Raw genomic sequence first — 21,486 nt, forward strand, 5'->3', positions numbered from 1 at the left:
ACCTTATGCATTTCTCATAGAGCATTGCAAAAAACAGGACCACAATATGTTCAAGATAAGCTAAAACCCTATCACCCTCCACGTACTCTAAGATCAAGCTCAGCCGGACTCCTAGTCATACCTAAAACAAACTCAGTCAGGTTAGGCGGATCATCATTCTCAGCCTTGGCCCCCACACTGTGGAACGCACTCCCACCCCACATCTGCCTAACTGAAGATCTAATGTCTTTCCGCGAACTACTGAAAACTTGGCTCTTCCCCTAAAACCAACCCGTACGCAAACTAACCCAAACTGAATAACAGCATCTCAATGACACCAACCCAACAAACTACTAGATCTTGAATAACAATAAGACAAATATCAATGCAACATCAAGATCCATGTGAGAAATCGACAACTAATAACCGCTAATGTAAACTAAAAGGACAAGCAGAATAGAGCGAGTAAAATGGATCAAAGCAGTGAAGTGGAAAAAAAGAATACATTGTACGAAAACTGTAATGAGGTTTAAATTAATGAAATGGATGTAATGAGTGCAATGGACAAAATGAAAAAAATGGGCGAAATTAATAAAGAGAAGAGTATGAATACAAGAGACTGAGTATACAGACAGATGACACTGAGTGCATGGCATAAATGGAAAGTACAGAATAGACGATTCAAGTACATGAGACGGGTGTAGTGCATGAAACGGAGAGCACGGAACGGATCAAGTGCATATGACAAGTGACCAGTGAATGCGTAGAACAGACTAGTGGGTAGAACGGACGAGCGTATGGAGCAGACGAGTGCGTAAGAGTGGAGGGGTACGTGAGAGCGGTGGGTGGGTGAGTGAGTAGAGTGGGTGAATGTGTAGAGCGTGTGAGGGTATAAAGCGGACGAGTGCCTCGAGCGTGATGGGTGCGCAGAGAGTGATAGATGCGCAGAGCGTGATGGGTGCGCAGAGCGGATGGAACATGTGAAGTATGTTGATGGAACGGGTGAAGTATGTGGAAGGTACTGGTGTAATATGTAAAAGGTACGGGAAGTATATGGATGGTACGAGTGAAATACGTGGATGGAGTGCATAAAACAACTTAGAAATACACGGAATGGATCGGAGTACATGGAACAGATTCGAATGCATGGAGCGGACTGGAGTGCATAGAACTGCGCGACTTGCATGGAATGGTTTGGAGTGCAAGGAACGTTTGAAAGAGCATGTAACCCATCATATCACACCACCATGCTTACTCTCTTCTTTACACCACCATTCAACTAGAACACAGAGATACTATGAGGCCACTCGGTATAGCTGTTCTCGTACCGACATCTGCCGCATACTCCCCATCAATCTAACTAAACACTGCTGGTTACACACCCCCCAGCCAGGCGTTCTCCTGAGGCCTAACGCAGCCACAATCGGTCTGGATAAATCATGCCAAAACGAACATATACTCTTGATCTCTCAACCACCACACCTACCGCTAAGAAGCAGCTATTACACGAATGCCACACCAGCTGCACACTTATCCGGTGCTCAAACACACCTTTGGCTCTCTCTACTCTCTCTACTGACTTGAACTTCAGTTCCCAAGGGCATTCAACCTACCAGCGCCTTCAGACCATACCAGTGGTACATAAGGCGCTATATAAATGCAAAGTAACATAACAAGGGGCCATGAACTTGTAACGGTGAAAAATGACATTAATTTGGGCAAATTCGACCTGCTGTGTTTGCAAGAAACATGGCTGCAACAGAATCCAAGCTTAGATGGGTACTCGGTTGTATTAAATCCAGCGAGGGGGGGGGAAAAGCCTAAAGGGGAGGCCAATTTTGGGCCTCTTAACCGCCATAAAAAATGGATCTGGTTTGGAAGTGCTTAAGTCACAGGCTCCTAACCTATACACTCGACAAGTAGTGGTGAGATGGAACCCATGGGGTGTCAGCAGCTTCCCAAAACAGAAGTGTTGGCTGTCCATTATTAACATCTACTATAACTGTAGATGAACTAATAGGGAAAGATGACGACCTCATCGAAAAATCCTACAGAGAAGATGGGTTGGGGTTTATCATTCTATGTGGCGATTTGAACTGCACTTGCATGAATAAGGACGGAGCTGTAATCCATGTTGAGGGGGCAGTCTGAAGTCCATCAGAAAGGAGAGGACTGGAATGGATGAAGCTTATGCGCTCAGGTGACTTCGACATGCTAAATCGTCACGTTGAAGGAGACCTACCTAGCCAGACAACCTGGGCCTGAGAAGAACAATCAGCCACAATACGCTGTCTTTGTGTCTAGACCTATGCTGGCCTTTGTCCATACTTTTGGGGTAGTTCTAACTGTTGCCAGTGATCATGATTTGTTGAGGATGTCTTGGGTAGTGGGAAATGGTGCAAGGGATAGCACTCTGGATTTGTCGGCAGAGATCAATAAGGGTGGAATTCGGCTAAAGATGAACACCAGTAGTGTAGAACGTTTGACCAGGCTTTATCTTGAAAATCTCAGAGCGTCCAGGAGAACACCCATAGAAGCTAGTGGAATACCAGCTGATATTGTCTACCTTAATGAGTATTTAAAACGGAAGGGCAGGTACGGGAAAGAAAGCCAGACCATGTGTATGATGCCCAAGTAGTTCAGAAAAGATCACAAAGGAGGAAACCACTGAGGGTGGCAAAAGCGTTTAAGGAACAGAGTAAAATCACAAGAATAAAAGAGGTCTGTTCTATCGGGCAGGCAGTAACCTGGAGCCAAGAGGGGAGGGAACATTGCAAGAGGGGTGGCTGATTCTGCATAGCATTGAAGACCTCCTACTAAAAATAAGTGCATCTCGGGCTCCGGGCCCGGATGGGATGACCAACACTATGCTGAAGCAATCCCCTGTACAAAGGGCACCGTTTATTCACATATCGTTTCAAAAGATTGATGAGCTAAGAACGATTCCAGACTCCTGGAAAAAAGCAGTGATCGTACCAAAATTCAAGAGGGACAATCGGGATGATCCCAAGAACTAGTGACCTATGGCCCTTCTGGATGTGACTAGTAAAATCTTTTCATCACTCCTTCTATTGAGATTAAACGGGTTGGCCAAGAAGGAACAAAGGCAGGATAGTTATCAAACTGGGTTTGTGAAGGGCATTGGTATAAGTGCCAACTTGATGATGTAAAACATTCTCAAGGCCACGGAAGGCAAAGGAAAACTATACTTAACATTTGTGGACCTAGTACAGGCTTTTGACCAAGTAGAAAGGACAAGCCTGTGGACTAAATGATCTGCCTGGAATTGCCTGGCCTCATTACTGGGCCCCCTGAAAGCCCTGCAGAGTGACACTAGCCTCAGTCAGAATAAACAAATAAGGCCTATTATCTAAGGAAATACCCACCACGAAGGGGTTGAAACAGGGTTGTCCGTTGGCCCTGGCTCTTTTCAACCTCTTCCTGCCTGACCTAGGGGTCACACTAAACCAGGCATGATGTTTCCCACTCAAATTGGGCAGCGACCAGATCAGCAGGCTTTTATACTCCGATGACCTAGTATTGTTGGACCAAAAGGAGGTGGGGCTGCAGCATCCACTAAATAAGCTAGAGGAATACGTTTGGGGAAAACAACTTCCTAATAAACTAAAAAGACTAAAATAATAACCTTGAAACAACCAAAGGCAAGACAATGTGGAAATTGTGAAAAGGTAAAATAGAAGACGTTAAGGTATATACATTTGACGCTTGTGTAATCTGCTTAGATCACATGCTATGCATAGGCCGACATCTAGTGGAAGCTGCACAGAGATTCCAGTGGAGGAATCCCTACGCAGTAGAACTCTTTCTGGCAAATCAGGCAGGTATGATCGAAGGAAAGTTTGGGAGGTTATCGCTATTGCCGGTTTTGGAGTTCTATAAAGCAAAGGTGGTTACCACAGTCACTTATTGAGCAGGAACCTGCTTGGCACGATGGAAAAATTGTGGTCACTTCTAGAGGGAATACTCTGGAAAAAGGTTTTCAGAGTCCGGAAGTCGATCCCAATTCAGGTTGTACAACATGAGTTTGGTCTGATTTCCTTGGGGGCTATAGTAGAATGGAAAACGTTAGCATTGTACACAAAGTGCATTTCAGAGGACCCAATGAAGATATTTGTGATCTAAAAAAAGGAAATGGATATAACTAACATCATGGGTATTATGCAAAGAAAGCCTGGAAGGTCTAAATGTCTCAAAAGATGACCTAGTAAGAACTTCCGGACAAAGTTAAAATAAAATTATGGGACCAAGACTGGATTATGTCTGTGGAAGAAACAAACACATATAAACTGTTGTGTCATCTGAAGTATGATATAAGGGCAGTGGGTTCAGTCGCCAAATATTTAATAAGGTTTCCAAACAGCTACTATAGGAGGCAGTTCTTGAGAATTCATTTAAACCTTCGGCCAACAAATAACCTGTGTAAGAAATCAAGGAGGAGTAAGAGACGGGAGATGCCGATTTTGCACTGCCAGTGGGGTGGTAGAATCACTGCACCATATTTTGCTTTTTTGCATAAGGCTTACGGGACAAAAAACATTATTATTCAAAGAATACCTTGATGTCCAAGCACTTTAACATCAGCAGAATGATGTGAGGTTTTATTAAGTCGTGAAAAAAGTCACTGTTTATTGCAGCGGTTACATTTTTAAAATTGGTTTTAGGTGAGTGATTAGGAAACTAGACGGGACGTTAGTTTTTATCATTTTTTAAGCCCTTTGGTAAGATCATTAAATGAGACATCGGGTGCGACTGGGTTCCAGTCAGGTTTGTTTTGGCTAGTGTGCTGACTGTGATTGTTTATTGGCACCTACTGATTTGTTGTTTCATTTCCCTTACATTTGTGTAATGCGAGTGGAGCGTTTGACTGAGCGCAGTGTTTTTTAGATTAGCCGTCCTCCTGTCACGTTTTTATTTTTCTCTTCTTATTTTAATTATTTTACTTTACTTGTAAGCTGGCTTCCCCCACTAGCCACCAGGGTTTTTGCCTGGTTGGAGGTAGCCTTTCCTTTTTCACATCCAGTCACTCAGCAGCTGGGAGTCTGTCTTCACTGTTTTCACAGTGGGAGGGACCCAGCTGCCGCGATATCATGTGTATTAATGCAGCTCGTCCTAGGGAAGCGCAGCGGGCTAGAGCCTTGCACGCCTAAGTCTAGCGCGTCTGTGCTAATCCGTACGCAATTCAGGCATAGTGAGGTAAGAAGCTCCTTTCCCTCTCAGGAATGATATTTTAGATCTGCCCCCCGCTCTCCCCCCAGATACGTGCTTTCCAACAAATTGGAAAAATTAGTTGGCACCTTTTTGAATAATGCTCTCCAGGAAACTGACTTAGGTAAAGTAATGCTGATTAATGTGTGCTCATTAGTGGTGTACATAGATTTTGTATATGATATTCTTGACACTTGTTCCCCTGATTTTATGTGCTTGACAGAGACTTGGTTCGGGGCTGCTTCTGCTCCTGTCCTGTTGCAAGCACTTCCACAATGCTACCAAATTGTCCATCTGTATAGGAATGCGTCTCACCCTGTGGGTGGCATCGTTTATTTTCAAATCGACATTTAGGATTCCCTGCCCCCACGGGGTTGATATCGAATCACTGCTTGTTGGGGTGACTGTCTCCCCCACTCGCACTTTACATTTTCTGCTCATCTATAGGCCTCTGGGTTCCTATGTTGGTTTTCTGGAACCTTTTCTTGTACTTGTGGCTGAGCTTCAGGTTAAAGATCCTTTACTCATTATTTTGGGTGATATTAAATGTAACCTTCCCTGTGCCCTGATATTTAGTCGGTGCTTTGACTCTTTATCCGACCTAGGCCTGGGCCTTTGCCAATCTGTCACTGAGTCTACTCATTCCTTTGGAAATACTTTGGACTTGGTGTTCTCCACTGAATCCTATATTACTTCTCTTCCAGTGAAACCTCATTTGGTCTGATCACTTTCTGGTGCCATTCACTCTTCAAATCCGCCCCCCCACCCCCTTTAGAGTGCCCTCCGCTACCGTGCTACGGCGTAACTGGCGCTTTGTGGATTGGACTGCTCTCTTGACAAGTCTGCTGGAAGAATGCCATAATTGTCAGCCTATTCATTTATCTATTCTGACCAATTGCTAGAAGAAGGCAGCAGATTTAGTTGCTCATCTCAAAACTGCCCGGCTTCACAATCGTCCACCCAACCTTTGGTTTACGAACGAATTTGGAGCTGCCTGCCTCAAGCTTAGATGGGCTGAACGCAAACGGCACCACTCCTATGGTGCTGCTGAGACGACAGTCTATAGCCTTCTAGCTAAAACCTATCCCAAATCTATCTCTGCTGCCAAACATACCTTCAACCTAAGGAGCCATTTGCCATTGTGAAATCCTTGTCATCTACTGAAAATCTTTCACTGGCTGTGACTGACGCAGTCTCTCTGATACTCTCAGGCTCAATTCTTCATCTCTAAAATTGACAACATTCGTGGCGATATTTACCGGCTGCATTGGTGCTACGCAATTAATAATGTACCAGAGGTCGGAGTTGGTGGCCCTTTGCACGTGTGGTTCAAGTTCCCGATATTTTCTGAGGAAGCAGTAGGAAAGGCTGTTCTTCAGCTTAAATTTGCCTCTCCCTCTGATCCATACCCTTGCCAGTTTTCAAGGATATCGTCCCCGGGCTGACTACCTGGGTTTCCCAGGTAGTCAATCTGGCTTGCCAGTCTGGGTTTATTCCAGTGGAGTTAAAAGAGGCTATAGTTATCCCCCTTCTTAAAAAGTCCTCACTGGATCCTACTATTCCTGCTAATTTCTGCCCTATTTCACTTTATCTTCTGTCGATGAAACTTTTGGAGTCTCTGGTTTCCCCTCTTCTTTACTCCTTTCTGGGGGACACCGTTTGCTTTTGAACCCCTTTCAGTCATGTTTTTGGACAAGGCGTGGCACGGAGAGTGTCCTTGTGTCTGTTGTCAACAACTTTGCCAGACTGGTGAATGGCAGTGAAATAGCTGCATTGATATTGTGAGACCTGTCAGCTGCCTTTGACACAGTCGACCACGAGATCTTGCTTTCTCGCTTGGCTTCAGCTGGACTCTCTGGGTCTGTTTTAGCCTTGGTTTCCTCCTTCCTGACTGATGGGGGGCCAAACCCTCTCACTTTCTTATTTTTCTTCTGCTTTGTGCTCTCTATCTTGTGGTGTCCCGCAGGGTCCCTCCCTGTTCCCTTCACTTTATAACATCTACATATAGCCCTTGATCCGCCTCATCTGCTCCCTCAACTTCTGGTGCTACTCGTATGCCGATGACCCCCCAGATCCTAGTTGGTTTAGATCTGAACCAGGCAGAGGTGTTGTCGTGCCTGAGTCAGTGCTTGGTCGCCGTTGGGGACAGGATGGGTAGGAACTGGCTGAAATTGAACCAGGATAAAACCAGGGTTTTGGTGGTGGGTCACCCTCCTAATCCGGCTCTTTGGACCCCCATCTTTTTGGCCTTCTGCACTGGGTGATTTCCCTCTCCCTGTGTAGACCGTTAAACATCTTGAGGTTATTCTATCATCTATGTTGTCTATGGCTGCTCAGGTTGGAGCAATGTGTAAGGCTGGCCCATTTTCATCTGAGAATTCTGTGCAGGGTTTTACCCTTCTTGGCATGCCATCTTGGACCTCTGGTGGTGGCCTCACTAGTGCTGAGCCATATAGACTACTGTAACTCCTTGTTTTTGGCTCAGTCAGTGGGGCTTATCCACTGGTTGCAGTTTTTGCAGAACCTGTCCGCTAGGGTGGCCACTAACACTCCTTATGGCTCCCATATCAATCCAGTCCTGCCTTCCCACCACTGGCTCCCTATCGCCAGGCTCATAAAATGTAAGGCCCTCTTCCTTGATCATCGGGCATTGTAGGCGAACTATCTGTGGGATAAATTCCCTCCGTACTTCCCGAGCCCTTCGCTCGTGGAGTGCTGATTTAATCTCTGTCCCTAGGATCTTTCTTTCTCCAGCATGGGGTCTGGCATGGATTCACATGCTCATGAATATTCCCCGTCGTCAGACTGGGAATCCTCGGTAAAGAAAAATCAGTATCCGTTTCGTTTCTGATCTGTCTTTCGTAGTAGTAACCAATCACTGATCTCTGCGTCATACTGACCACAGCCAATGACTGCCATCTCCCTAAGCCCCGCCTCTGGCAGCCATCTTCAGATTTTTACCGCACGTTCAAGTGTTGGGATCCTCGTGCTATTGCTCTCGAGCTTTAGTGCTTTTTTCGCGCTTTGTTCATAGAAAAATGTTCTCTTTTTCGGTCATAAGAGCCTCAAGCTCCACCGTTTCTTTATCCGATCAACGGGGACCCGTGTCGGATTCTTCTGCGCCCCTCAAGGGTGAAGATTTCGTCGAGCCACGCTTTTGGAGGACTCCAGAAATTTCTCAGGCCCATCTCGGACATGGCCCAGGAGAAGGGAAGCTCGACGCCCGGATAGCTGTTCAGGGTCTGCCCTGGATGCCAGCTTCAGAATGTCTTTAAGGAGGATGAACACTCCCTTTGCCTCTACTGCCTGCATGAGGACAAGACGCACGTGGAGAAGGACTGTGCGTTTTGCGGCAATATGTCGGAGCGGACCATGAAGGACCGCCATCTGCGTCTCGCCAACTGGCTGGAAGGGAAAAGCCCATCAGGCGAGAAAAAGAAGTCGGAGCGGTCTTCTAAGACCTTTGAGGGCGCCCCGGCGACGGGGGCCCAACAGAAGGCCAAGCACCGCGAATCCGCTGGCACCGGGAGCGCCGAATGGTCGGGCTCTACGGGTGCCAGGCAGGGCGCATTCTCCCCGGCGCCATCAACCACGAGCCAATGCTCTGGCTCGGGTAAGAGGAAGGCCGAGCACCCGGCAAAGCTCCTGGAGAGACCCCGGTCAAGCTCGAAGGCCCCATCGGAGGGGGAGCGAGGCGGAGACCCTCCCCCCAAGGAGAAGGCGGCGAGCGCACCTAAGGTGGTGAAAGCCTTGATCCACCCGGCCAAGGCCTCCATCGAGACAGTCGCGGCGGCCCTGGCTCAGCCTGTGGAGGCTACACCAGTGGTGGCGACCTCGGGGCCCAGAGTCTCCCTGCCACCGCGCAGGGAGTCCTCTTTCATGCCCATCGACAGGACCCCCGTGAAACCTCCAACGGAGAAGAAAAAGGGGGGGCAGGAGGTCGTTTTGGATTCGGCCTCAACCTCTGAAGAGGAGTTGATCGAAGTCTTAAGCCACGGCGTTGGCATGGAAGAAGACCAGCCCGTCGGGAGGGACCCCGACGTTGGAGACGACGATAACGTTGAGGGTGCCGACGGGGCTCCTGACCGCCCATCGGAATCCCCTCAACCAGTGCCGCAAGACAACTCGGCGGCCATTTTGTTGACTATTCAGTCCTTATGCTCGGAGATAAGGACGAGATTGCCGTTACCACCAACGGAGGAACCGCTCCTGACGGGGGACCCGGAGTCAGGCCCTTCTGGGAGTCCTCCTCCCAAGAGAAGGATTCATCCTCCACCTCCTTTTCAACCATCGAGCCTTGCTCAGCCCTCCTCCCCGTCGACAACCCGTGGGGATGATACGGGGACGGACACGGCTGCGACGGGTACAGACGACGAGGTTTACGAGGTATCTCGTCACCTCCCCGGGCTTCCCCGCCCGACGAGATTGGATCGTTTCATACCATGATCGCCAGGGCATCCAAGCTTTTCCAGCTCTGCCCGGAAGAGAAGAAGGAAGGTTTCCTTTATCAACGGCGCGAGACCAAGAGGAAGACGGTCCTCGCTGTACCTCTACTGGACGATATCTGGGATGAGGGTCTCGCCCTCCTCAAGAACCCATCCACAACGCCTGCGAGAAGGGACCGGTACGAGAAGAAGTACCGGGTCCCGGACGCGGCCCCCTTGTGCCTTCCGGCACAGCCGACCCCGGACTCGGTCGTCTCCGCGGCGGCCAGGAAGAAAGCGGGGGGGGCCTCGACCTCTACGTCAACCTCCCCGCCGGACGGCGAGGGAAAGAAATTGGACACGATGGGACGCAGAGTCATCTCATCGGCAGCGACGACGATTAAGGCTGCCAACGCCTTGGCTATCGTAGCCCGCTACGACAGGGAGTTGTGGTGCAAAATCACCCCCCTGCTGGACTTCCTACCAGACAAGAGGGCGGAGGCCCTAGAGATCTTGCAGGAAGGAGAAGTGGCATCGGACCACGCCATTACGATAGCGACGGACATCGCTGACACTGGATTTCACCAGTTGGGCAACGGGGTGTGCCTTAGACGGCGTGGATGGCTCAAGGCAACGGACTTCCGGCAGGACGTGCAGACCAGAGTCTTGGACATGCCCTTCGACGGGAGCAACCTGTTTGGGAAAACAGTGGACGATTCCCTACAAGCCATCAAGACGGAAACGGCCCGGGCTCTTGGTGTTCTCCAGCAACGACGGCCGCCCTTTCTGAGCGGCAGAGGCAAGCAGGGTGCCTCCAAAGGTTCCGGCGGCGGATTTTCCACCTATCGTCAAGCGGCCCGTTCGTCGTCACAGGAAGCCTACAGGGGACGAGGCAAGTCGGGCGGACCCCGCCGTCGTCGCCAGGGAGGACAAGGCGGCAAAGCCTCGTCGAAGCAGGACTGAACCGGCCGTGGGTTCGGGCCCCCACCGAAGCATCCCGGTGGGAGGCCGGCTGGCGAGCTTCGTCAGCGTGTGGGAGTCCATCTCCACCGACCGATGGGTGCTGGACGCCCTGGCCCAGGGTCACGCGCTGGAGTTTCTAAAGAAGAGCCAGCGCGTCCACCCCGTGGCCAGGAAGGAACATCACGTCCCTCAACTTCTCTTGGAGGTAAAGGCGATGCTCAAGAAAGGCGCCATCGAGCTCGTCCCAAAGAGGCTTCGGGGCTCCAGAGTTTACTCAAGATACTTCCTCGTGAAGAAGAAGACGGGAGGATGGCGTCCCATCTTGGACCTACGACGACTGAACAAATTCATCAAGGCACAGAAGTTCCGGATGGTCACCCTCCAGCACGTCCTGGGTCAGCTGGAGGAGGGCGATTTCCTGTCGTCGTTGGATTTGGAGGATGCTTACTTCCAGATCCCCATCCTAAAGGGACACCGAAAGTTTCTCAGATTCGTGGTCCATGGGCGTCACTACCAGTTCAGAGCCCTTCCCTTCGGATTGAGGTCGGAACCCAGGGTGTTCACCAAGTGCCTCGCACCGGTGGCGGCGCGGCTGCGCCTGGAGGGGATCCACGTCTACCCCTACCTGGACGACTGGCTCATCCGAGCAAAGACGAGGGAACTCGCCGCTGAGCACACGGCGAGGACCGTCCAACTACTCACGGACCTGGGTTTCTCCATAAACTACGCCAAGTCCCACCTGGTGCCCTCGCAAGACGCGCTGTTTCTGGGAGCGAAACTCGACACAGTGGCGCTTCTGGCCTCTCCGTCGGAGGAAAGGATGAGGGCCATCTTGGGCAAGGTGCAGCGGATGCTGGTTGCGGACGCGGCCAGGGTAAGGTCCATCAAATCCCTCCTCGGAATGATGTCTTCTTGCATTTATCTCATCCGCCTGTGCAGGCTTCGGATGCGCCCGTTACAGGAGTTCCTGGACGCTTGCTGGATTCAGACGACGGGCAGCTTCGAGGACAGGATCACACTCGACGAGAGCTTCCGACGAGCGATCCGGTGGTGGGGCACCCGCGCGCATCTGACGGCGGCATGGACTTCCAGACCCCGGGCCAACAGAAGACAGTGACCATGGATGCCTCCCTGGAAGGGTGGCGAGCGCACATCGAAAATCTGCACGCGAGAGGCCTTTGGCTCCCGATGGAGAAGTCCCTCCATATCAACGTCCTGGAGCTCCGGGTAGTGTTTTGGGCCCTCAGGTCCTTTCTTCCATCCCTCAAGGGCAAGGTGGTGAGGATCTTCACCGACAACACCACCACCATGTTCTACATCAGGAAGCAGGGCGGTACCAGATCCCCAGCCCTGTCCAAGGAGGCGCAGGATCTGTGGCATTGGGCCGTCGCCAAAGGGATGTTTCTGGTGCCGTTTCATCTGGCAGGAATAAAAAACACCATCGCTGACTCGCTCAGCAGAGAGCTGCGCTCGTGCCACGAGTGGGAGCTACGACAGGATCTAGTGGACCGCCTCTTCCGACGGTGGGGCACTCCCCAGATCGATCTGTTCGCGACGAACTCCAAGTGCCGGAGGTTCGCCAGCAGGTTTCCCCAGCCGAGGAGCATGGGCGATGCTTTCTCGTTCCTCTGGGAGGGCCTGTTTCTTTACGCGTTCCCTCCATTGCCGTTGCTGATCCGGCTCATCAACCAGCTCAAGAGGTCACGGTGCAGGATGATCCTCGTCGCACCTGCGTGGCCGAGGCAGATATGGTTCCCGGACCTTCTGGACTTGTCAGCGTCCCCGTCAATCAAGCTGCCAGTGGATGCGGATCTTCTCTCCTGGGAAGGAGGCGCCATCCTCCATCACGACCCGAAGTCGCTGACTTGCAGGCCTGGCTCCTGCAGCGTTAGAATTTGGAGGCTACGACATACCGGCCGACTGCAGAGAGGTTCTTGCAAAGGCCAGGGCGTCCTCAACTCTTAAATGCTACGGACACAAATGGAAGAGGTTCTCTGTCTGGTGCCATGCACAGAAGATTAACCCTCTGCGGATTACGTACTTACTGACGCTGGCCAAGGCTGGACTGGAGCACGCTTCCATCAAGATTCATCTTGCTGCGATCTCCCAATACACCAGAACCACGGGACGGACGTCTTTGTGGTCTCATCGTCTGGTGAAAGGATTCATGAAGGGACTGTTCAGATCATTCCCGCCGGTGAAGGCTCCGGCCCCGGCGTGGGAGCTCAACGTGGTGCTGACCAAGCTCATGGGACCTCCGTTCGAGCCTCTGCACTCAGCTCCGTTGAAGTTCCTGTCGTGGAAAACAGCGTTTCTTGTGGCCATCACCTCTGCACGACGAGTGGGAGAGATCCAGGCCCTTTCCTGCAAGCCTCCGTACTTGACTTTTCACGACACAAGGGTAGTGCTCAGGACGCACCCCTCCTTCATGCCCAAGGTGCCGTCGGACTTCCACCTCAACGAACCCTTGGTGTTGCCTGTTTTCTTCCCTTCGTCGCCGGCTGAAAGGACTTTGCACTCGCTGGATGTGGCTAGAGCGCTGAAGTTCTACGTGGCATGAAGACTTTTCGGAAGACGTCACAACTTTTTTGTGAACTTTGGACCTGTCAAGCAGGGGAAGGCTCTCTCAAAGGCTTCCATTTCCAGATGGCTCTCCGGCTGTATCATGTACTGTCATCGGTTGGCAAACCGACCGCTGCCCGGCCATCCGAGAGCCCATTCCACCAGAGCGATCGCAGCTACCACGGCGTTCCTATCTGGTGTGCCCCTGCTGGACATCTGTAGGGCTGCTACGTGGAGGTCGACGCACACCTTCACGAAATTCTACTGCGTCGACCGGGATTCCAGGGAGGAGTCCAGGGTCGGCCAAGCAGTGCTACGCAACCTGTTCACCTAAGGTGAGCCTGGTGAGAAGGTAAGAGATGCTTAATGTTGAGTTGTTGTATTGCTTAATGTTGAGCCTGTTGCCACCTCCCGTGGTTGTGCATGTGTATACTGCTATGTATTCTTTATTCATGAGCATGTGAATCCATGCCAGACCCCATGCTGGAGAAGGAACAAGTTACTTACCTGTAACTGTTGTTCTCCAGCATGGGTCTGGCATGGATTCACATGCGAACCCTCCCGCCTTCCCCTCTGCGGCTCTTCACTTGGTCATACTGCCACTTCACGTGCTACCAAATCTGAAGATGGCTGCCAGAGGCGGGGCTTAGGGAGATGGCAGTCATTGGCTGTGGTCAGTATGACCCATAGATCGGTTACTACTACGAAAGACAGATCAGAAACGAAACTGATAGTGATTTTTCTTTACCGAGGATTCCCAGCCTGACGATGGGGAATATTCATGAGCATGTGAATCCATGCCAGACCCATGCTGGAGAACAACAGTTACAGGTAAGTAACTTGTTCCTTCTCGAGTGGCGGTCGTGCCTTTTCTATGGTGGCTGCCAAACTCTGGAACTCGCTCCCTCCGGCTCTGAGATCTACTCCTAACCATTTGCAATTTAGGTGTCTTTTGAAAATGCTTCTCTTCTGAAAACATCCCGGACCATCTAGCTTTGTTTGATGTCTTAGCGCCAAGATGCCTTCGGGCCCTTTATAAAACTATATAACATAAATTGGCAGCATATTGGGGCCAAGGGTAACGAGCAGGGAGGGCTTCTTTTCCCCCTTTCTTTTACCTAGATGATTGTATTTTCATTCGGATTGGTTTGCGTACTGTATTGAAGTGCTTTATGAGGACTGTGTTTTGGTATTACATTGATGTTTTTCTTCCTCTTTGTATGGATTGAAGCTGTTTTTGTTTTTTCGTTTTTTTGCTGAAATGAGCTAAATGCAAATAAAAAATATATGTAGTTTTGTGTGAAGGATTTCAAGAATGGCTTTTAATGTAATAGAAAGCATAGCGATAGTCTGATGCTTTGCAGACAGTAGAAAGGATTATGTAATTCTTTGATTGTCATAGTAATTATTCTATGTGGCATGGATCGTTTTAACCAACATTATCTTTATAGTAAAGTCCTTTAAACACAGTGGATGAATGCCAAAGACCGTCTTTTGAGAGGGAGAAATATTGTCTCAGGTGTTCATTTTGATTAATCCCTCGCCTAAATTGAGTTCCACAGACAACAGGTCTCCTCATCTTGCATGATTTTTGTGGTAACCAATGTTTTCAAGTGGTGTAGTTTCACTTGTACTCCGTTCCATGTTTGTCTAGGCTGACCTATGCTAATCATGTGAGGTGAACGGATGCCCGGTATTGCTTTAGTTGTATTCCTTATGTCTGTATCTATTGTAAATGCTGTAAATACTTTGCCCTTTGGAATGCCCTGTCCTATTCTGGGTCAGATAGGAACTATTTCGCTAAACCAAAGAAGGTATCCATTTCTACAGTACAAAGCTTTCACTATCATTTTACTAGACTGTGGTAATCGGCAGCCAGCTTTCCTTGACCTGCTACAATACTGAACATTATGCATTCTGGATGAAGACATGCGATTGAAGCTCATTGTTCACATTTGTTATCTCGCTTCCGTCTCAGGTGCCGTATGCCAGGTCTGAGGCTCATTTAACAGAACTCTTGGAGCGGGTCTGTGAAAAGATGACGGACTATGGGGAGAAGGTGGACTCTTCCTCGCAGCGCAAAACATATGTGCGCGTCCTTTCTCGGGACGGTACCACAATGGACCTTTCTGGCACCAAGCTGGACAAAGATGTGACGGCAAGCCTGAAATTTGCGGTGAGTGGCTTGTCTGTGGCCTATGTAAGGAGCTCATGGTGGCAACAGTAAAGACAGAAACAAGTGATGGCAGTTCAAGGGTGTTTATTAAACTATCAATGCAGGGTGGAAAAACGCCTAACCTAAATCTAAGATGGGAGCAAGCTTAGACCATCAAATAAAAATAACAGTCCTTGTGGCATTGTGTCAAAATAAAAAGGCCTATACTAAGAAAACCTATTGCCAATTCCTTAACACTAATTACAGAAAGAGTATGGGATAGCGTATCAATAAAGAAAAAAGTGTTTCAAATAAGTCAGAATGCGATTGCCAGGGATCCTCCCTTCCCCACGTTTTCAGCACGGGACAAGGTGACTGCACACGCTCGAGCTTTCCAGTTTTGTTGCAGCCATCAGGTTCTCTGATGGTTAAGCCTCTTTAAAAAAAAAAAAATAATAAAGCCTCTTGCCTTTTGAAGGCCTGATGTGTTCAATAACAAACAACCATGAAGTTCCTTTGCACGTATTCGTTGGGTGATGCCTTAACCCCTGGATCCCCCTCTTCCGGGCACAGAGCCCTCACTAGTCGTAGTTAACAAAACAACCAAACGGTTCCTTTTCTCAATGAACTTTTCACCCCTGGATCTCCCTCGGCTGGGCTCGGACACAACTGACAAGGGGGACAATTCACTTCCTCTGGTCGTCGAATACTTCTTGAATTAATGATTCTTAATGTATTTTTAAGCAGTTCGGGCTTTGCCCCCGATTGTCTGCTTCCCTCTGCCGGGTTCACCCTCGCCAGCTTTTACCAGACAGTTCACAATGGGACTTTAGCCTTCATCCCTTCTCGTTAGCATCCCTACGTCTGGTTCACTCTTGCCACTGTTTACCAAACGGTTCACTAGAGGACTTTAGACTTCACCCCTTCTCGCTAGTATCCCTCGGCCGGGTTCGCTCTTGCAACCTTTTAAGACACACAGTTCATATTCTGATTTCACCATTCAGGATTCATTTCCCTTAGCTTCACAATCATCTGTCGGTCAAAGACTTGCGATGCTACAGAGGATTTTACAAGACCCTGCATGACCACTTTGACCTCTCTTCGCCTCTTCCCAAGGCCTTCTGGTTACGGTAGTCTCTACCATTGGGTAATCGCTCAGAGTTTCCTGCGTGATCGCCCACATGGTGCCGGACACCTCTGTTGCTGGTTTTCCCCCTCTTTTCTCAATAGTTCCTTTAAACCTTTCAAAGTTCAAATTAACTGCTTGCTACTTTTCCTTCAACACAGTTCGGTTTCTTATCGACTCTCCCCTCGACTCACCGGCTGTGATGAAGCGCTTGGCTTTCTTCTCCTTCGAGTCAAGGTTGATACCTCAGAGACCAGCATCTCTCCCTGGCTTGGTAAACGGCGGAGGAGGGTCTTGTGTACCGTCGACATCTGTTGCAATACACGCTCGCTATTGCTCTCAGACTTAAGGTTTCCATCTGCAGATGTTTCACAGGCTTTGATCGGAAAGGGCAAGGTCGCTTCTCTCCTTGTCACCCCCTCGGTATGCACCATCTTTCGCCTCCTTTTTAACTGCCTTGGTGAGTTACTTCTCACATTGTGCGGTCTTCCTTGCTCGCCTTGTACCCTCCTGCTCCACCCTTTATCCCTGTGGGGAAAGTCCAGGGCCGTCAAGTGTGTGTGATTTTGGTCAATTGACTGGCCCTTAGGTTGGGACATGTCAGGTGAACAGCTCCAGAATGAGTCTGTTGTCTTCCATGTTGTGCAAGTGTTTGTGTCAGAAAGGGGGTGGGGGGTGGAGTCGGAGTGTTCGAGCATCCTACGGGGTATAGAGAGGAAGAGGTGTTGTATGGGATTATATTTCTCGTGCTAGGTGGTTGGGTAAGATCGGAAGGGTGAGATTTGTAGGGTGTGTGGAACAAACTGAGAATGACAAGGATTGTCAGAAAATAAACAGGGGGGGGAATTGTGGGAGTTGTGGTTTTAAAGGGTGACAGGGTTTGGGCTCCTAGAGGATTTGCCAGATATGGAGGGGTCGTTTGATTTGGGTAAGGGAAATTATTTGGGTGCAAGAGTGTTAGACTTGGGACAACCTATAAAGGATTCAAGGATCTTATTCTCCTCTCCTTCTTCCTCAGTATAAAATCGCTTCTCACATGGGGCTTTCTTTCGAGCACAACGCCGGGCTCCCCAACCCAGATGACCCACACTCGCTCGTCCAACCTGAGGGTTGGCATCTGAGAGCGCCAGCCCTCCCTTGGCCACCTGAATAAGGAATTCCCGAGGTTTACTCGGGAGAATGCCCTCAGGTTTCTCACACCTATGACTGAAAGCTTTGTGGATCACCTCCAGACTGCTGAAAAGTTGTGCAATTCCACCTTTGGATTCAGGCTCCGGTATTACATCACATGCAAACTGCAGTAATGTTCTGCAATTTATAGAGATGTTGATGACGATTGAATCATCAATGCTGCTTTTAATACCACTTTTGACTCGCCAAAGTGAAGCAAAAAGTGTTTGCCATTATTCACGCTGCAGTGTGTATGCTGCACAGACGCCCCTGTGGGTGACCATGACGAAAATGTCTCTTCACTTTAGCATTATTTGTGTAACTCATGAAGACTACACTTCTATTGCTTCCTATTTTTAAAATTCATGCATTTTCAAGGGGTAAAAACTAAAACTTACCCATGCAGGTGCAAAACTGACCCTATTTATTTGGCGGTCCGCTGCTTACCCAACAGTAGCAGAAGAGCCCTTTTTGTTCTTAAAAGGAGACCATCTATTGATCACAATGTTACCCCCATTGTGTACAGTAATGTACAAAAATAGCATTCAGGAAACAGTCTAAAACAATAATTGGAAAAGAGAGAAAACGCATCCCTTCCGCATATTTCCACCTTTCATCAGGGGTGTTGTAGATACGATTTAACCCTCTCTGTAGGGGCGTCAAGACCTATTAAAGACACCCCCAAGATTCCAAGATGGCCGCCGCGGAGACGAGCTGCGTCTAAGCCGCGCTCTTACCGGGCCGCCTAAATAAGCACATTTAGAAGCAAAATTCAACGCAGCATTCGAGCGGATCGCTCCTCCCAACGCCGCCCGTGGGCTCCGGACAATAGGGAGCACGACTGCGGGGCGCCAAAGACGGCACCCTCGGAGAAGGCACCCCTCCCCCATCGGGAGATTCCCGCCGCCGGGCCGGCAGATCCAACGCCGCGGAGCGGAGTGGCAGACCGCCGGCAACGAAGCCGAGGGAGAAGGGACAGAGGCGGTGGGGGTGACTCCCTGCCCCTCCCAGGAGAACCGCGGAGGCATCGCCCCCCCCCAGAGGGAACCGGACTTCGGGCGGCAGCAACAGCGGGCGACGCAGCGGTCATTCCAGCTACCCGCGCCCTTCGCAGAGGAAGGAGAGAGAGCCACAAAGAAGACGCCCGGAGATCGGCACCAAGGGCACAGGGCCCCCGACACGGCGCAGAGCAGAGGCACGAGCGAGAGCCCCAGGACCGCGGGGTCGAAGCGGAGAAAGTTGGTGAGCACCTAGGATTGGGGAGAGAGCGCGGTGACCATTACAGGGCGCCCAGGGGCGATCCAAGAAGACACCCTCTTGAGACACAGGGGACTATCAGAAGCCCTCGCACACCCCGGGAGAACACCAATAAACACACAGGGGACCATCAGAAGCCCACACATATTCCAAGAGACATTCATAACATGTCAAGGGCAAAAAGTAAAAATGGTGCCTCCCAGCAGACCCCGATCCCCTCAAAGCAAGACGCAAATATCCTTCAACTGTGGTCGGCGGACACCACGCCGCAAGCGAAGGGAAAGCCGCAAGACAACCAACAAAGGGAAGAAATGGCACAGGCGAACCCCATACAACCCCCTTCCAGGGATGACATGCAATCATGGTTCCAGGAACTCCAAGAAAAATTCTGTACAGGTACAGTTCACGACGATGAAAAACGACATGAAACAAGCGGTCCAAGACCTAAGGATCGACGTGGCGAAACTGGAGGAAAGAACCGATATATTGGAAAGAACACTCCAGGGGATAGATGAGGAAACGCAGCAGACGAGTGAAGCCCAGGAACATTTGATGAGACTCACCCATAACCTTGAGATTCAGTGCGAGGATTTGGAGAACCGCTCCAACATCCGCATCAAAAATATGGCGGAAACAGTACAGGACAGAGACCTCATGTCGGCAGTTAAGGATGTGTTCAGCAATATCATAGAAGCAGCAGAGCCGGATACAATCTGAGTCGACAGAGTCCACAGGGTCGGCCCAAAAAGATCGGGAGCACCAGGGGAGAGGCCAAGGGACGTCCTGGTGGCACTTTCCTCCTACCCGCAAAAAGAACAAATCCTGAGGAAGGCCAGAGAAATGGACCACATAAGAATGAACGGTCAAGAAATCCAATTGTACCAAGATCTGGCACTGATTACACTGCAGAAGAGAAGGGCGATGGCCCCACTAGTCAAGGCCCTACAGGCGAAAGAAATTCGATACAAGTGGACTTTTCCATTTGGGCTGACGTTTACATGGGAAGGGAAATGGCGGAGAGCAACCACCTGGGAAGAAGGCCTCAGCATAATGGGCCTTCAGGGAGATACGGAGGACTTGGAACAAGCGGCACCCAGCGGAGAGCAAAGGAGAAGACCTACAGGATGGGAAACGATCAAGCACAATAGACCAGCCAAAGGAAGAGAATGCCGTAGGAAGCAGACATGAAAAGAGGATGGGTCACAGAGAGAACGGAGGGCGCCAAGCGACATCGCACCAATCTCTGGTGAGGGGGCGGGAGAGAACACTGCAGCTGTACATGAACTGAAGAAGGCGGTCCGGGATGGACCCTCCGGCTTGGAATCGGGTAAGATGAGACATTATGTGGGGTTTAGGAGCCCCCACACACACAGCCCCCGAGAGGAAGGAGGGCAGGGAGCCTCGGGCGCAACGTCCGGGCATCAGTAGGAACCCTTGCCCTACTCGGGGGCAACAAGTTCAGTTCAGTTTTTGTTACCAGTTGGGGGGAAGGGTTAAGAGGGCGGGGAATGAGGGACCGGGACAACAGACAGAGGGCAGCGGAGAAAGAAGGGATGTCAAATACTCAGAACTTGTGCCTTACAAAATGGGGAAGATACGCATAGTGACCTATAACATAAGAAGGATGAATCACCCCGTACAAAGGGTGAAACTGGAGAAATTACTCAAAAGGGAAGGGGCGGACCTCCTTCTCCTACAAGAAACGCATATAAGAGCAAAAGACAAACAAAAGGCCAGGATAAGGGGATATACAATATGGGCCCAGGCTAACGCCACAGACAAGCGGGCGGGAGTCATCATAGCAATGAGGACCGGAAGGGACGCCATATTGGAGAACTCCATCACAGACAAGGAGGGAAGGTATGCGTTCGCAAATGTGGTGCTGGAGGGGCAGAGGATCACCCTAGCGTCAATATATGCGCCCAATGTGGGACAGGACGGCTTTCTTAGAGACACCCTGGACAAATTAGAATCCTTTGCAAGAGGGGAAGTGATCTTGGGAGGAGATCTGAATATGGCATGGGACCCACAAAGGGACAGAAGCACAGGAGGGGCATATGGCCAGGGGGCTCCATCGAAACGACTTAAGCAGCAAATGGACCAGCTGGCCCTGAGTGATGTATGGAGGGAACTCAGGGGGGACCAAAACGGGTGCACTTACTTCTCACATGTCCACAACTCGATGTCACGAATCGACTACCTATGGGCTTCGGTTGGCCTCATGGGCAGAATCCAGGAGGTGGAAAAGGGGGCAATCGGATCACGCACCCTTGTGGCTCGATATGAAACTTCAGGGGAAATCTAGAGGTCTGTGGAGGTGGAGATTGCCGGAGGACATAATCCAGGACAAGGTTACGGGGGAAACCATAAGGGGAATGATAGAAGAATACTTCACGGACAATGACACAGGGGAAGTATCAATCTCCACAGTCTGGGAGGCGTTTAAAGCAGTGCTCCGAGGGAAACTAATGGCACTAAAAATAACGAAGGAGAAACAGAGGTCGGCGTGGGAAAAAGAATTGGAAAAGTCAATTACTGAGATACAAGGGAAGATACTGACACAACCCTCCAGGGAACCTCAGAGGACTCTTAGACACACGCAGGGCCAGCTGGAAATGCTGCGC

General features: G+C 50.1%; 1 protein-coding gene across 3 annotated transcripts in view; it reads left to right on the plus strand.

Annotated features, from left to right (window-relative positions):
* The window catches only part of CNPY2 (canopy FGF signaling regulator 2), a 219,448-nt gene that overhangs the window by 74,424 nt on the left and 123,538 nt on the right, over positions 1–21,486 (plus strand). For all 3 annotated transcript variants that reach the window (XM_069653740.1, XM_069653741.1, XM_069653739.1), the window contains exon 4: positions 15,133–15,330. In XM_069653740.1, coding sequence (XP_069509841.1) covers positions 15,133–15,330 — 198 coding nt within the window. The remainder of the gene's footprint in view (positions 1–15,132; positions 15,331–21,486) is intronic.

This window comes from Ambystoma mexicanum, chromosome 3q (genome assembly GCF_040938575.1).
Source record: "Ambystoma mexicanum isolate Mex_15411 chromosome 3q, UKY_AmexF1_1, whole genome shotgun sequence".
NCBI lineage: Eukaryota > Metazoa > Chordata > Amphibia > Caudata > Ambystomatidae > Ambystoma > Ambystoma mexicanum.